Source organism: Zymoseptoria tritici, chromosome 2 (assembly GCF_000219625.1).
Source record: "Zymoseptoria tritici IPO323 chromosome 2, whole genome shotgun sequence".
Lineage (NCBI taxonomy): Eukaryota > Fungi > Ascomycota > Dothideomycetes > Mycosphaerellales > Mycosphaerellaceae > Zymoseptoria > Zymoseptoria tritici.
In genome coordinates, this window is record NC_018217.1 from 1261982 (window position 1) to 1275121 (window position 13140).

Below are 13140 nucleotides of genomic sequence, written 5' to 3' on the forward strand. Positions count from 1 at the left end.
CGAGCTTACTAAGAGGCTCTACCTAGAAGGTAATGCAGCCGGTAAGTATAGTAAATGCTTAGAACACGAGGCTTTTGCTAATACTAGTGCGGGCTACGAACAGTATATCCTAAGACGCGAAGATTAAAGAATAGAGCACATTAACCTGCTCGCGATAAGGCTTTTAGGGCGGCGTAGTCGGATTTAAAGCAGCTAGTATCTAAGTAAGACCTGCTTTAATTACTTAACAGTAAAAAGCGTAGTATCTAGGCTTCCTTATATAGGCAACGAGGGTACGGAGCTCGACTAATGTTATCCCCGGCACTGCGGCAATATGTGCCCTAACGTCTGCTACCTCTTCTGCCCCGAGGGGGTTATCCTGCTCTTCTGCCCTAAGGGGGTTATCCTGCTCTTCTGCTACTAGTAGTAGTAGTTATAGGGAAGGGTTGTAGAAGTTGCCCTATAGACGCTACTTCGCCTACCTACGCTACTTCTTAGTAGTCGACTCGAAACGCCTAAAGATTCGAATCTGCTCGCTAGTACGACCTAGCTACGAGGAATAAGGGTTGCGTAGCCTAGGGCGGGGGGTCCCTTCGGGGTTAGCGGTTCCTAGGTTAGGGCAGCGACGAGAGCCGTTAGCTACAGCGGAGGAACGTAGAGGCAGTCGGCGGACGTTAGGATAGATAGTAGCAAAGGCTACGCGGGTGTTAGGGGTCGCTATAATATGCTAGTGTTACGTAGTCGTCGTCGTCGGGGGAAGGGTAGTAGCTTTCGGGGCAAAACGCGCTTAGATAGTAAATAAGGACTAGGTCGGGGCGCGACGAGCAAGAGGGCTAGCGCTATTAAACTTAGTATATACGTATATTAGCGTATTTTATAAGGACTTACTATAGGGTAGGATGTTACCTAGTTGTCGGAATAAGATATCGCGTATATAGTGTCGATTTTAGACGTGTTTAGGGCGCTTAGATAGTTAAAGTATGCAAAACTAGCTTAGACCCTATATAGAGTGTTCTCTCGTTAGTCCGTGCATCCTATCTATACTACTTTCGGGGCTAGGTTAGAGTCTATCGGGGCTAGCTATAACTTAAACCCTCCCTACTTACGTGCTGCTGTTGCACGTAACGACGACGAGAGAAAAACGCTCTGTATGGCGGTTCTGATCTACATAAGATAGGGCGTAGGCGGCAATGCCCCGACGTTTCGCCAATTCCAGGACACCCACAACGACTTCCGCACCATGCGCATCAATAGCAACGACTTCCTAGAGAAGCTGGACTTTATACTTCCGGAGCAGTACTATGACGATACTGGAACGCCCACGGAGGATCTTCCCATCGACAAATATGCCGACATTGAAAATCTCGTGAGGGATACATCTCCTACAGCGAGATGCGGGAAGCCAGAGAAGCCGCGAGAGCAATGGCTGTATCTGACAGACTATGGCTCTCGTTACTTCGAATGGGACGAGGACTTTCGCGACGCAGTACAGTTTGCACAGGGTGATCTTAAGCTCAATCAGACCGGGTTGTACTTTGCACAATGCGGGCGTAGTGCAAAGTTTCTCTGTGGTAAGTACAACAGCTCAGTAAGCATCCAATTTTCATGAGCGGACAGCCTAGTGGAATCACAACCAAGTCTATGCTAATTCGGGTGGCACTCAGGTGTTTGGAATACAAGGAAACCAGCTCTGGTCCATTTCCTCGTGGAAGACTACCCTCTCGATGCGTTGGAGACGGAGGAAAAGGGCTTCTCGTATGCAGGCGATATGCGCTATCTGCGGCCTGTCACTGTTCGCATCATCGAGTTTCCACTCGAAGGTCAATATACCGGTCTGCCCTGGACAACATTTCCCAGCAACGAACACAAATGCTATCCATCATGACTGGAGATCATTTGTACGAGCAATTCGAGCCATACGACCCCTTACAGCAGATGATTACACGATTCTCCGAGCACATGGACAAGGCGTACTGGAATAACAACTGGCACATCCTTCACTATCTGAACGAGCTCGAAGATCTCGTCCAAGAATATCTCGCGGCTCCGTTGGGCTTGAGCGGTGTTGTGACTTCGATATACCAATTGTCGTTCATTCTGACAGGTAATGCGGTCAGCCTGTGCATCATAGGACCGCTTGGACTCGTGAAGGAGATCATGGGCGCGTTCTTGGGCAAGCCGGCCAGAGGCGATGCGATCCTTGGCGACGCTGGACGAGACTATTCAGGAGAGCCCACGAACATACTCAACGACTGGTTCAGCGGTCTCCTCGGGGCATTCATTGCCAATGTGTCAGACGAGCTCGCTGCTGAGTCGAGCAAGAGTGTCATGCAAAGCGCTTCGATGACTGGACATTCCACTAGTGTAATGCCCAGGACGAGTTGAGAGGAAGTACTGGAGGATCACAGACCATGTACGAGATACTAACAGATTGAATTCAACAGCACAGATGTAGACGAGCCAGGGGATAAATAGCATGTAGAGAATAGACTGCACAAAGGAGACAGCACAGAAGACATGTCCGTGATCATGAAGATAGATTCGAGAGCTGACCTCTAAGGCCACGGATCAGCTCAATTACCCGCGTTACCTCTCTTACCACCCCTCTTCGAACGATCAACATGTGCCTTCAGAATCCTCTTATGCTCCACCAGACTTCGCTTGCCCTTCCTCTTCGCCTTTCCCAGCGTCATGAGGAAGTTCTTCTTCCGAGCCTTCTCCTTGTTCGTAGTACTCTTTCCTTCGCTCGCCTTCTTCTCCTGCCGTCTGGCCGCCGACGATCTGTGATCGTTCTTCTCCTCATCGTCGCCTTTGGCTTTGCGGATCTTCTCCTCCTTGGTCATCTTGTGGCTCATCTTGGCGAGACCTTCAATTTGATCCTTGGTTACTCCATCCTCAGCATGACGAGCATTCGCGGCGGCGATCTTTTGCAGTTCGAACTTGCGACGTTTCGCTGAAGGCATGTTGTTCGTGATGGCGGCCGTCGCACGCAGCTCATTCAGCTTGGCCAGATCGGCGGGCGTCAATATGCGCGTTGTGGCCAGCTTCGATACACGAGCTTCTTCGCGTTTGAGGGCAGCTTCGGGTTCCAGTGATGCCGTGTTGCGACCGTCGGACTTGGATTCATCCATTTCGGCATCTTCCTCATCCTTGTTCTCCTTGTCCGATTCCTTACGAGCCGCGGCTTCAGCTTTCGCCTTCTTCGCATTGGGCTTTTCATCCTCTGAGTCTGAAATCTCAATCTCCTCACCATCACTCTCTACAGCGACCCACCCTCCACTGCTTTCACTGTCGTCACTCTCGGCCTCCCACTTCCTCCAGGCCTCTTCATCATCATCACTTCCGATGCCCTGCTCCTCTCTCCACTTCTCCAACAGCTCGATACCCTCGATGCCACCATCGCCGACTACCTCTCCGAACTTTGCACCCTGCCTCTCGCCGATTCGTAGTCCCATCGCTGCATCGCGACCTCGATCCCGCTTCCTCAACATTTGTGCGCCAACCTCACGATAGAGCGATAGCAGTCCTCGTGCAGCCATTTGTACGCCCTTGTCCTTGCTCTTTCGATATTGCACCAAATCTTGCAGCAGTGTTTCCGACATGGCCAGCGGCTGACGCACGCAAACTTCGCGAATACCATTCAATCCAGCGGACGCCACTTCAGCGGCCGCAGCTTCCGACACAAACTCATTCGCAATCTTCTGCACCAGCGGCTCCAGGACATCCGGAGGCACAAGATTGTGCGTCGCCTGAGCTAATGATGCCAGAAAGCTCGTGACTGACGGCTGCTTCGGTGTGAGGAATTTGATGAAGTAGGAGTATAGCGGGATGAGAGTCAGCTTGTGCAAACCAACAAGTCGGCTGACGAGCTGCAACACGTAGAGCTTCTGCTCCAGCACCAGTCGCACCTTCGGTTGTGAAGGCTGTAAATGCTGCTGGAACATCTTCTCTGCGAACCCTTGGGGATCATTGAGCAGATGCAGCGCACTGAAGTTCAACGATGTCTGAGAACCCTTTTTGCGTTCTCTGCGCTTGAGCTTTGCGGCAGCCGCTCGCACTTCGTTGTCACGCTTCGCCGTCTTTTTGTTGATTCCAGCTTGATGCTTCAGCTTGCCCATATCGATCTTCTCTTCGTCACTGTCCTCGTCCGCCGCATCTTCACGTTCCTGATCGGCTCCTAGGAAAAATCGCACACCAGCCGTCACGACCTTGGCATCCTGGCTGAGTGCAGCAATCTCCATGACGCTCACTGCTTTCGCGTCTGTCCAAACCTGCCTCTTCCAAAGCTCTCTTGTCAATTTCACTGCCCACAACCCTTTCGGTGACGCCGGATCCGTCGCGATGAGATTGTAACATATCGTCTGAATATTGCGGTTCAGCTTGTGGTTCTTCGTCTTGCTGTTGGATGCCCGCAGCTCAGACACAATCTTTTGGAAAAGCAGTTGGCGAAGCGCTTTCGACGGTGTTGATATGAGAAGCGGCCAGAGTGTGTTGAGCAATGTGTTCGAGTCGATGACATCCTTCTTCTTCAACAAGACTAGACTGCCCACGATTTTGTCCCGTAGCTCAACGTTCAACGAGGCATGATGTTGCTCGATCAGCTTGATCAAGTCTTGCGGGAAGTCGGCCGTGAGCTTTGGATAGCAGTCGGATACATGAGCGATGAAGTCGATGAGGTCGCGTAGACGGACTACACCGGTATCGTCGGTAGTGGTGGGCGACTGGAGGAAGAGCTCGAGCATCGAGGCATATTGCGAAAATTGGCTGATGAAGTCGTCGCGGTAGGAGGATGGATCATTCTTGATCTTGTGTTGAAGATTGGGCAGATCGGCATCCACCTTCTCCAACGCTCCGATCTTTCGCTTCATCGTGGGCTGCGTGAATGAGATTTGATGTCTTGTCCGTCTGGTCAAAATGTCTGAGAATTCGTGAAGGCGAGCGCTCTTATCAGCCTATCTAGGTTCGGCCCGCTGCCGTTCGCCGTCGAGTTAGCAGGGGACTCCGTAATCGATCTGCGGTGCAGATCTGCTTCCATCGTTGACTACGGTCTTTGGAGATCAGGTGTCGAGCCGTTGTACTGCGACGTTGCGTGATGAGCAAGTCATAGGCCAGCATCCGAGGCCGAGACGACCGAGGTTTCCAGGAGAATTGGACTCCCAGAGGTAACATCAACACACGACAACACGCTCATGTACAGACGAATCCTGTCTCGACGACTCTTTTCCTGTCAGACAAATCTTCCCGGACATTCCATTACAAGTCCTGCTCGCTCTAGACCAGGCACCTCACCAAGACCAAGCCATTGCAAGCCATTGCAACGCAGCAGACCGATCTCGTTCTCTATCAAGCCTACGGAAGTCGCGTCCATCGGTCCCACATTCGTACATTCTATCGCCAAGATGTCCAGCACTTGCGCATCTGCCATTGATGGCTTCGATCGAATCACAGACTCCATATCTCTTCATCGACCCGAAGCGAGCTCGAAGCAACGCTCGATCTCGCACGAGCAGCCATCTTTGATCGTTATCTGCTCGTGGATGAATGCTGCAGAGAAGCACATTGCCAAGTATACTGCGGGCTATCGACGACTCTATCCCGACACGACGGTACTCCTCGTCCAGTGTTCTCTCGCCGGATTCTTCACCAGTAAAGCCAAGCAGGAAGTCCTTCTCAAACCAGCGTACGATATGATCATCAACCACAGATCCGATGGCAACCAAGGCGGACCTGTGGTCCTCCACGCTTTTTCGAACGGCGGTGGAACGTTAGCGAATTACATCGCAGGTTTCCTGAACGAACGCAGTCCTGGGAAGAAGGTCGTATTCAATAAAGTCATTCTCGACTGCTTGCCTGGCATCCCAACTATCGCAGGTGCGGTCAGGGCAGTTTCTTTCTCTCTGCCTCGCAATCCAATTCTGCGCTTCCTTGGCCAGTGGATATTCAGGATCTGGTTGGTGGCTTATTCCATATTCGCGTACGCCCTCCGTCGGCGCGAAGACAGAGTTACCCGACTACGACGACGGTTGAACGACCCCGAGAGATTCGATCTAGGCGCTCCACGGTTGTATCTGTACTCTAAAGCGGACGATCTCGTGGAGCATTGGGCCGTGGCTGAGCACGCCGAGGGTGCCAGGAAGAAGGGCTATCGTGTGAGAGAAGAACTGTTCATCAATGCGCCTCACTGCGCCATTGCGAAAGATGAGCCGGAGCGATATTGGAAGGCCGTGCAAGAGCATATCGCTGGCTCGAGCATTAAGTGAGTCTGAGATGGACACAGCGCTTAAGGGCGGAGCTCGCAATTCGCATATTAAGCAGAGCGGCTCTCAATCGTGAAGCGCATGAGTGCAACGGCACGAGAAATGCCGGTTCTCGGAATCTGTTGCCCTTGTCCCAGTGCAGAGCATTGACGTGTAGTCGCTGACCGGCTCTAGCTCAAGCCTTCAAGCTGGACCGTCAAGGCTGAGCCGCAAGGCTGTTTCAGGACATGTCCATGGCTAATCTCCAGCAAGTGGGGATTCAGATGGAGCTTGGTGAGCTTCGCTATTCTTGTCCCAAGCCCCAGATTTGGAAGTGCAGTACCAAGGAAGCTCCATGATTGTCCATAGCACCACCCACCTTCGTCATGTACAAACCTTACTTCTGACAGCATCTCTACCGATTTACATTATTCCTCGGTGAGGACCTTTCAACAAACGAGACACACAGCATAGATCACTAGATCAATCAAGATGTCCACTGCAATTCACTGGCCAGATCGCTACACTCCTGGCACCACGGACAACTACGTAAGAAATTGAAGTGCAGAAGGCCTCCAGTGCCCGAGACTGTCTCGGACGCCGGGGTCTTCGTGAATTCCACACTGTCTACGACATCCGCTGACCTTATACGCTTTGCTTTGCAGGTATCAAACGAAGTCATCGCAAAGGACGTAACCGCCGCACAAATCTGGGCACTTCTCGCGGACATCACGAAATGGGAAACCTACTACTGGAATTGCACTGAGATCACTCCACCCAAGTCCGGACCGAAACTCGAGGAAGGCAACGATTTCCAGTTCTCCACCTTTGGCTTCCCGCCTCTGCCCTGCACCATTCGCGAGTCAGTCGCGCCATCTGCGTCTCAGCCAGGCCGAATCGCATGGGAAGCAGTGACTGATGGAGAGGGCGGCAAGACCATATACGTCTATCATGCGTGGATCGTTGAGGATCTACCTGGAGGACGTGTCCGTATCCTTACGCAGGAGTCGCAAATCGGGGATGTGTTCAAAGATTTCGCAGGCAAGTAAACCAAAGGGCAGAAGGCCTGCAGCTGTCCGAGATTGTCTCTCGGGCTATGCTGCCGGGTCTCAGACTGCCCATATACCAACTGAGTCCGAACCACTGCTGACCCTTTCGTCCTTCTGTTTTAGGCAGGAAACCGAACCCCATGTTGAATGGTCACCAGGATTGGTTGGACGGATTGGTCAAGGCGGCGAGAGGGGAGAAACCTGACGAGCCTGGGGCTTGGAGCAGATTCTACCGCCGCAATGTTGATGATGATTTGACGATTGCTACGGATTGAAGTGGAAGGGCAGTCAAATACAGGGAGAATATCAGCTAGGATGAGAGAGGGCGGATATCCCATAGCAAGTCAGAGCATACAGACGCTTTCCGATGAGCACAGCTATAGCTTTCAGTCCGCCATCACTCAGATTGCTGCTAATGATACTTCTGCATCTCAGGGAGCCTGAGCTTGAGGATCTTTCAGGTCGCTCTTCCAGCGACCTCTCGCGCTCGCCCCCAGTCCAAAAGCGACATCTGTCTGATCGGTATCGAAATTAGGTCACCTATTAGACCAAATATATCAGTCCGGAAAGCATGTTTCCGTTGAGTGATATTTCTGTGCCAGAGTCAGCAGACTGGGCGGGAGCCAGGAGTATTCCAACTTCTGGCAGCTAAGTACCCTGATTCTGCGGCCTCGATTTCGATGGAAGAGCAAATACCGGCTCTAGACTACCGCCTGTGCTGCACATCGATATGTGGTCAGAAGCGCGTCCAACGCATGTGTATTCGCATGGGTCATGCTCCGCTATCGTTCCCATCGCCATTGGCACGTAAGTTGCTAAAACCCTCTAAGCGGCTTGAATATCTTGCTTGAGCAATGCGGTCTTGAAGAATTGTTCAGACCGCTTGCTCTCTCAAACTGCTTGCTCTCTCAAAACTGCCTCAAGAAGGCTGCCAATCTGGTGTGGCTTGATTCTACCAGTCGCATCGCCCTGGTTCGAAGCTCGATCGTAGACTTGCATCATGTCGTCTCTGCTGACTCGGATCACCCAGCCCGTGCTCGTGACTGTCGTAAGTGCGGACCCGTCATTACTCCAGCCGAGAATACCTCCCGCGTTCAGGATTCTTTCGACCCAAATTTCATCCGCATCGCCACCAACTCTACTGGCGACATCGAACAGATTGACCATTCTCATCTCTTCCAGTTCCCTCCGTGCGATCGAAAGAACCGTATCTCTCCGGCTAATCTCACCCTCGCGAGCCTTGCGCTCCTGCTCACGTCTTTGCTCCCTTTCCTTGGCTTTCTTTGCCTCCACCGTCGCTGCAGCTGCTTTGCGCCTTTCACGCTCCGCCTCCTGCTCGGCTTCACGTTCAGCTGCTCCCTCGGCGTCCTTCGCTCTCTGAGCTTCGCCCTGAGTCCGCATGAATTCGTTGTATGCGCGCTTTTGGTCACGTCGTGCCAGAGACTTTGCTTTCTTAGCTCCAACATTGCGCTGAGGTGGCATCATCGGGGCATGCGCTGGACCGGCCTCTCCTTCGTTGGGAACTCGTGGAGCTTCCTCGTTGTCAATGATATTATCTGCATCGTGCTGATCGTCGACATCGTCTGCTTCTGGTTGCACTCCCGCATCCGGTATTGGATCATCTTGAATCACTTGCGGCTGCTCTCCTTCGTGGCGCTGTTCAGGTAGCTGCTTTTGCAAGCGTTCTTGGATCTGTGGCGCAAAGTACAACAACGCGCATATTACTCCCAAATGGACCAAGTCTTGCAAGAGCGGAGTTCCCGGTGTAGCGAATGGTAGTAGCCGGTTCACGATGCGCATTAAAGACGCCATGCTCGCTGATCTTGGAATGAAAGCTCAAGTCGAGAATTGGGTCTCATGCATCGCACAGGTTGAACACTCCGGTTGCATAGGCTTGCAATATTCAGTCAACAGGGCGATATCCCTTTGATAGGTAGGTAGGCAGGTAGATTTACCATGTCATACGCTTTTGAGGAAACTGGAAGGCATATCTGCCCGGGGGATCATTTCTCCGATGCCAATCGATGACCAGCACCGGGATCGGCTGACACTTTCGGTCTCGACCGTAAGCTTGGTTTGGCAAACAGTTCAGTCAGGCGGGCGCCGGAGCATTTCTCATATGTGCTAGCACGTAGACACATTTCTCTCGGCCGCCATGTCATTCTCGTCATCTAATAGCTGCGGATGAAAGAGCGGATATTCCTGACGTCTCACGCACGATCACACGAGTCACGACACTCATCGAACGACCAGCACACCCTTGCCAAAATGGAGAAGCTCAAACACGAGATCGAGACCACGGAGCCGGACGTGCCATTCCGTGCGACCGACAAGCATGTTCACTACACCTGGGCGAAGACTTTCCAGTCCCGACCGGAGCTCTACATCCAACCGCGATCGCTCGAAGAAGTTCAGAAGATCGTACTGCTTGCACGCAGGTGTCGCAAGCGGATTGTAGTAGTAGGATGTGGACACTCGCCGAGCGACTTGACCTGCTCCTCGTCATGGATGGTCAATCTGGATCATTACAGCAAAGTGCTGAAGGTGGACAAGGCGAAGAAGACACTGCTGGTGGAGGGTGGCATCAGGCTCGCTCAGCTGAACGCAGAAGCGAATCGCCATGGCTTGACAATGCCGAACTTGGGCAGCATCGATGAGCAGAGCATCGTGGGGGCAATCGCAACGGCGACACATGGCAGCTCGTTGAGACATGGCCTGCTGAGCGACTCTGTGCGTAGTCTACGGATTGTGCTTGCAAACGGAGCTGCAGTCAGATGCTCCAAAGACCAGAACCAGGAGCTCTTCCGCGCTGCGCTTATATCTCTCGGCGCCCTGGGAATCATCGTGGAAGTGGAGTTCGAAATGACCGATGCATGCCACATTGAGTGGGAGCAAACCCTCCTCCCTCTGAAGGAGATCCTGGAAACCTGGGACAACACTTTGTGGACACAGAAGGAGTTCACCCGAGTGTGGTGGATGCCTTATACGAAGCGTGCAATCAAATGGTCCGCCGAGAAGACATCAAAGCCGCTTCGAGCTCCAATAGAATCCTGGTATGGTGGCTCTGTTGGTTTCCACACCTACCACAACCTTCTCTGGCTCTCAAACTACATTCCGTGGATCCTCCCAAGCATTGAATGGTTCGTTTTCGGGATGCAATACGGCTTCTCTCCGGGCATCAAGACCACCGCCGTGGAAGAGCTCAGAACAGGCTTGCTGATGAACTGCCTGTACTCTCAATTCGTCAATGAGTGGGCCCTCCCGCTTTTCAAAGGACCTGAAGCAATTACACGTCTCTCGGCCTGGCTTAATGGCGAGTCGGGTGGTGGTGGTATCCCTTTCAGCAGCAAAGGACTGTGGGTGCACTGTCCGATCGAAGTGCGAGTTTCCGACACAAGCACACGTCAGGGACCAAGACCGCTCCTGGACAACACCAACGAGGACGGTCCAACTTTGTATCTCAATGCCACTCTCTACAGAGCACATCTTCGAGACCCGCCATGTCGTGCTCGCTACTACGAAGCGTTCGAGTGGTTGATGCGCGATCTTGGCGGCAAGCCACACTACGCGAAGAACTTCGTAGCGACCGACATTGGCGAGTTTTTGGGTGACAACCTGACGCAGTGGCTCAAGGTCCGAAACGAGGCCGATCCAGACGGCATGTTCCTGGGCGAGTGGCATCGTCGGTCCCTGGGACTAAGAGATTCTCGCTTCTCACTTGAAGAAAAGGAGATCTCGCGCAGTCCTGCCCCCAATGGCGGACAGATTTGGGTTGGTGAGATTGCTGGTGGTGGTACCGCCGCTCGGTGTGAGGCTTCTACTGAACAGAAGCCGGCCAGTCCCAGTGCCAGCTCGAGTGCTAGCAGCTTCGACATGATGCACGGTTCCGAGGCGGAGAGGAGTACACTTTTCAACGGATCGGATTATGATTACGATGATGGCGAGGAGACCGACAGGGACCAGAGCAGATATCACGGTCACCCAAAGACTAGGCTCACAGGCACGGAGGTCTTTGATAAAATGTAGTGCTCCTACGAGTTGAATGTGACGGCAATTTGATGAAAGATCCGATATGAGAGCGATGGGTCCACACTTATGCTCCTTCTCTCGCTGGAAATAGCTTGCATGATTTGCACGAGGGCGATGGCTCAAGCCCGCGACGAACATGACCATGAGACAGACGCTGCTGGAAATGTGAAGATTGTTGGGTTCGTGAGGGCTTCGCATTCGTTGACTGCAGTCCGGAGAAGTATCGTATTGCACACTTCCGCCTTGAGTGGCAAGAAACAGTGGTCGTTCCGCTTTCCCGTGTGCTCCTTCGACCCTATGAGAACCAGTTGTACGCCATCAGATATTCATATCAATCGATTCCTGCAGAATGTCCCTGCTCCACCGCGCGCGAGGTTGTTCGTTTAATCGGCACCACCAACAGCACGAGCTGCGAAGAGGAAGTCCATGGTCAGCACACGGCTGCATCAAGAATATCACCGGACTTCGATCCGACTCTGGTATGGCTCCACTCACTGTAAATCTTGCATGCGTGGTGGTTGACCACCTGCTTGATCACACCCTTCTCCTCCAAATCGGCGAGGCACTTGCGCGCTAATGATCCGTTGATCTTCAGTCTGTCGACGAGAACGGCGACTGTGACGAGGCGGTAGGACTGGACATCCTTCTGGAGCTTATCGTTCGTGGCCTTGTCGAGGAGGACGTTGTGCTGGGCCTTGTCCTTGACTGTCGGAAGAAGATATGTTAGTATATGCTCGGTTGTCGCCGTCATATGGTGCTCGATGTGCGCGGTGGTGTGCGGTGAATTCGATCGGACGGATGCTGGGGGGTAGAAATGGAATTGGCATACCCTTTCCCTTTGACCACTTCTTCTTTTGCTTCTTGCCTCCGGTTGCTGCTGGTGCCATTTTTGCGGATTGTGGATGGTGAGGTGAGCGCTGAAGCTGCGGGTCAGCGAGGAGCAAAATGGTGTGTCCCGGCTTTCCTTGGCGCGGCAAGCACGGGAATGGTTCCTGCCTGAATGCCTGAGAAGATCGACGAGCGCGCGGCGTGCCGTGAGACTATTGATCAACAACCGCCCTTCTTTACTCCATAGGCAATGAGATTCGGCGATCACCGATAATACAAATGTACCATCTCGCGCAAGCTCTCTGGCTGCATGCTACAAGTAAGGAAGAGTACTCCATCCTCGTTCTTGGTCTCGACAACGCCGGAAAGACGACACTTCTCGAGCAGATCAAGAGTCTCTACAACGATGCACACCAGCCAAACTTGAAGACTGTTCCCACGGTGGGACAGAATGTCAGTCTCATCGATTTACCAGAGCTCTACTTGCGCATTTGGGACGTTGGCGGTCAGCATACCCTGCGTGGACTCTGGCAGTCCTACTACCGCAGCTGTCACGCCATTGTTTTCGTGATTGACAGCACAGACGTGGGCGACGCAGACATCGAGCGACTCGGCAAGGGACCTAGTAAGGAAGACGAGGAAGGACGCCTGGAAGAGTGCAGACTGGTACTGGAAGACGTGCTACAAAATGAAGAAACAGAAGGAGTGCCAGTGCTGGTGCTGGCCAACAAGCAGGATCGGGAAGATTGTGTCGAGGTGGTGAGGATCAAGGAGGGATTGGTACGAAAAGTGTTCGAGGGCGAGAAAGGTCAGAACGTGCGGGATAGCAGAGTGCTGCCTCTGAGTGCATTGACAGGGACGGGCGTCAAAGAGGCTGTTGAGTGGCTTTGCAGCAGAGTGAAGTGGAACAAGGAAGGCAGACCACCTGTCATGAGGTGATGCATTCGCGATGCAGTCGAGATGGACCACCTCAGATCGAGCCTACCTCCCGACGTTGACCTTGCCGAGGGAATGGCATT

At 52.8% G+C, this 13140-nt stretch overlaps 8 protein-coding genes across 8 annotated transcripts; 5 read left to right on the forward strand and 3 right to left on the reverse strand.

Annotated features, from left to right (window-relative positions):
• Window positions 1-1134: 1134 nt before the first annotated feature.
• On the forward strand, window positions 1135-1916 carry MYCGRDRAFT_103159 (uncharacterized protein; the record flags this gene model as incomplete). The annotated part of the gene is made up of 2 exons (XM_003854820.1): window positions 1135-1550; window positions 1644-1916. 2 exons carry the CDS (start codon window positions 1220-1222, stop codon window positions 1862-1864), a joined length of 552 nt encoding a protein of 183 aa, XP_003854868.1.
• Window positions 1917-2552: 636 nt separating this feature from the next.
• Window positions 2553-4847, reverse strand: MYCGRDRAFT_90616 (uncharacterized protein; the record flags this gene model as incomplete). Its single annotated transcript, XM_003855595.1, has 1 exon — window positions 2553-4847. The coding sequence occupies one exon, from the start codon at window positions 4845-4847 to the stop codon at window positions 2553-2555; it is 2295 nt and encodes a 764-aa protein (XP_003855643.1).
• A 639-nt stretch (window positions 4848-5486) lies between these two features.
• On the forward strand, window positions 5487-6212 carry MYCGRDRAFT_30411 (uncharacterized protein; the record flags this gene model as incomplete). The annotated part of the gene is made up of 1 exon (XM_003854821.1): window positions 5487-6212. A coding segment is annotated over one exon (726 nt), but the record flags the coding sequence as incomplete, so codon positions are not given.
• Window positions 6213-6706: 494 nt separating this feature from the next.
• On the forward strand, window positions 6707-7539 carry MYCGRDRAFT_68113 (uncharacterized protein; the record flags this gene model as incomplete). Its single annotated transcript, XM_003854822.1, has 3 exons — window positions 6707-6764; window positions 6881-7260; window positions 7392-7539. Coding segments are annotated over 3 exons (586 nt in total), but the record flags the coding sequence as incomplete, so codon positions are not given.
• Window positions 7540-8155: 616 nt separating this feature from the next.
• MYCGRDRAFT_107972 (uncharacterized protein) lies at window positions 8156-9174 on the reverse strand (the record flags this gene model as incomplete). The annotated part of the gene is made up of 1 exon (XM_003855594.1): window positions 8156-9174. One exon carries the CDS (start codon window positions 9074-9076, stop codon window positions 8156-8158), a length of 921 nt encoding a protein of 306 aa, XP_003855642.1.
• A 241-nt stretch (window positions 9175-9415) lies between these two features.
• On the forward strand, window positions 9416-11290 carry MYCGRDRAFT_68116 (uncharacterized protein; the record flags this gene model as incomplete). The annotated part of the gene is made up of 1 exon (XM_003854823.1): window positions 9416-11290. One exon carries the CDS (start codon window positions 9449-9451, stop codon window positions 11288-11290), a length of 1842 nt encoding a protein of 613 aa, XP_003854871.1.
• A 155-nt stretch (window positions 11291-11445) lies between these two features.
• On the reverse strand, window positions 11446-12195 carry MYCGRDRAFT_103162 (40S ribosomal protein S20; the record flags this gene model as incomplete). The annotated part of the gene is made up of 3 exons (XM_003855593.1): window positions 11446-11702; window positions 11789-11998; window positions 12123-12195. The coding sequence occupies 3 exons, from the start codon at window positions 12178-12180 to the stop codon at window positions 11677-11679; spliced, it is 294 nt and encodes a 97-aa protein (XP_003855641.1).
• Window positions 12196-12400: 205 nt separating this feature from the next.
• MYCGRDRAFT_37446 (uncharacterized protein) lies at window positions 12401-13060 on the forward strand (the record flags this gene model as incomplete). The annotated part of the gene is made up of 1 exon (XM_003854824.1): window positions 12401-13060. One exon carries the CDS (start codon window positions 12401-12403, stop codon window positions 13058-13060), a length of 660 nt encoding a protein of 219 aa, XP_003854872.1.
• Window positions 13061-13140: the final 80 nt, after the last annotated feature.